This window comes from Mus caroli, chromosome X (genome assembly GCF_900094665.2).
Source record: "Mus caroli chromosome X, CAROLI_EIJ_v1.1, whole genome shotgun sequence".
NCBI classification, from domain to species: domain Eukaryota; kingdom Metazoa; phylum Chordata; class Mammalia; order Rodentia; family Muridae; genus Mus; species Mus caroli.
The window spans coordinates 2104547-2106024 of NC_034589.1; the positions used below are offsets into that span (position 1 = coordinate 2104547).

The window sequence follows — 1478 nt, forward strand, 5'->3', positions numbered from 1 at the left end:
TCTCTCTCTCTCTCTCTCTCTCTCTCTCTCTCTCTCTCTCTCTCTCTCTCTCTCTCCTGTATGTATATCATTTGCTTTGTAGCCCTCAATGGCCTTGATTTCAGGACAATCCTACCACTTCAGTTCTTGCTCAGTGTTTCAAAGGTGTCCAGTTTATCTGTTGTCACACTGTGTCAACGATAGCCCAGAGTCATACACAAGCACACCTTTACAGCCTTCCACGTCTCCTCACCTGTTATTGCACGCACAGCTCCACATGCTGTTTTACCTGCAACTTGATGACACCCTGCCATCTCCCACCACCTCATCCACAAGTAATCAGTCATCCAGCATCTTACGATGACATATGGGGCCACCTGGATGCCGTCCACAAGGCTTCAGATACACACTTCCGTTGGTGCATCATGAGTTTTGGTTGTGACATATTATACCTGCAACCTCATCCAGTAGTCATGTGTGTCATTCGGATATTGTCATCAAAGAACCATAGACACTGCTCCATGCTCCACTTGACACTGACATTTATTTAACCAAATACCAGCACATGTCTCCAGGTGGTTTCATTTTACAAAATCTTTAAGGGTGCAGGGCAAGGAGATGGTTGGGCTGTAAAGGCCAGTGGCTCTAAGAGGAGGGAGAAATGGGCACGGTAGCACACGCCTGTAATCCCAGCACTCAGGAACTGAGGCACGAGGATCTCAAGCTTGAGCTTAGTCTGGACTACATAGGGAATTCAAAGCCAGCCTAAGCTGCATAGTGAAACCCTGTCTCAAAACAACAACAACAAACCCCACAAAACAAAACTGAAAGGAAGGAAAATGTCAGGCATAGCAATATATGCCTTAATCTCAGTACTCAGGAGGTAGAGGCAGGAGAATGGGAAATGTGGGGTCACCCTTATCTACATAGTTCATAGCTACATAGCTACAGAAGATCCTGTCTTCAAGAAAAGGGGGGTCTCCTCTGCCACAAGGTCAAGGCTATTCTGTGTACCTTCAAGAACTGAGTGGGGCTATCACGCTGGTGCTGCTGGTGGTAGGTGCAGGACCCGTGGGGAAGGAGGTCGTAGGCGATCCCAGCAGAGGTCCAGGGAAAGGCATAAGATGGCTGACAGGCCCTGACAGTACCACAGGTCCTAGGCCCTGATAGAGGTGGGCAGTACCTGCAGTGCCCAGTGTCAAGCCTGAGGCCACCTCCCCACAATTCCCACTACTGCTGCTACCAGCTACCACCATGAAGCCACCAGCTGGTCCTTCAGCCGCTCCCGCTCCTGCCAGATTCGACCCCCGCTTCTTTTTCCCTTTGCCAGATGCCTTGCGGTTCCTCGTCTGGATTCCATCTTTCCTCATGGTCAGTGGGCGGTTCACCTGTAGAAACAGAGACCACCATGGGAGTTACTAGCTCCAGCCCTTTGTGCTGATGTAGCTGGGTTAGGGACAGCCTCTTTTTTTTTTTTTTTTTTTTTTTTTTTTTTTTTT

General features: G+C 49.0%; 1 protein-coding gene across 2 annotated transcripts in view; it reads right to left on the reverse strand.

Annotated features, from left to right (window-relative positions):
• Window positions 1-504: 504 nt before the first annotated feature.
• Gata1 (GATA binding protein 1) overlaps window positions 505-1478 on the reverse strand; it is a 16302-nt gene continuing 15328 nt past the window's right edge. The window contains exon 6 of one of the 2 annotated variants that reach the window (XM_021153663.1): window positions 505-1367. In XM_021153663.1, the coding sequence (XP_021009322.1) occupies window positions 996-1367 (372 nt within the window). In that variant the 3' untranslated portion in view covers window positions 505-995. The remainder of the gene's footprint in view (window positions 1368-1478) is intronic. The other variant, XM_021153664.2, reaches the window with a different exon arrangement.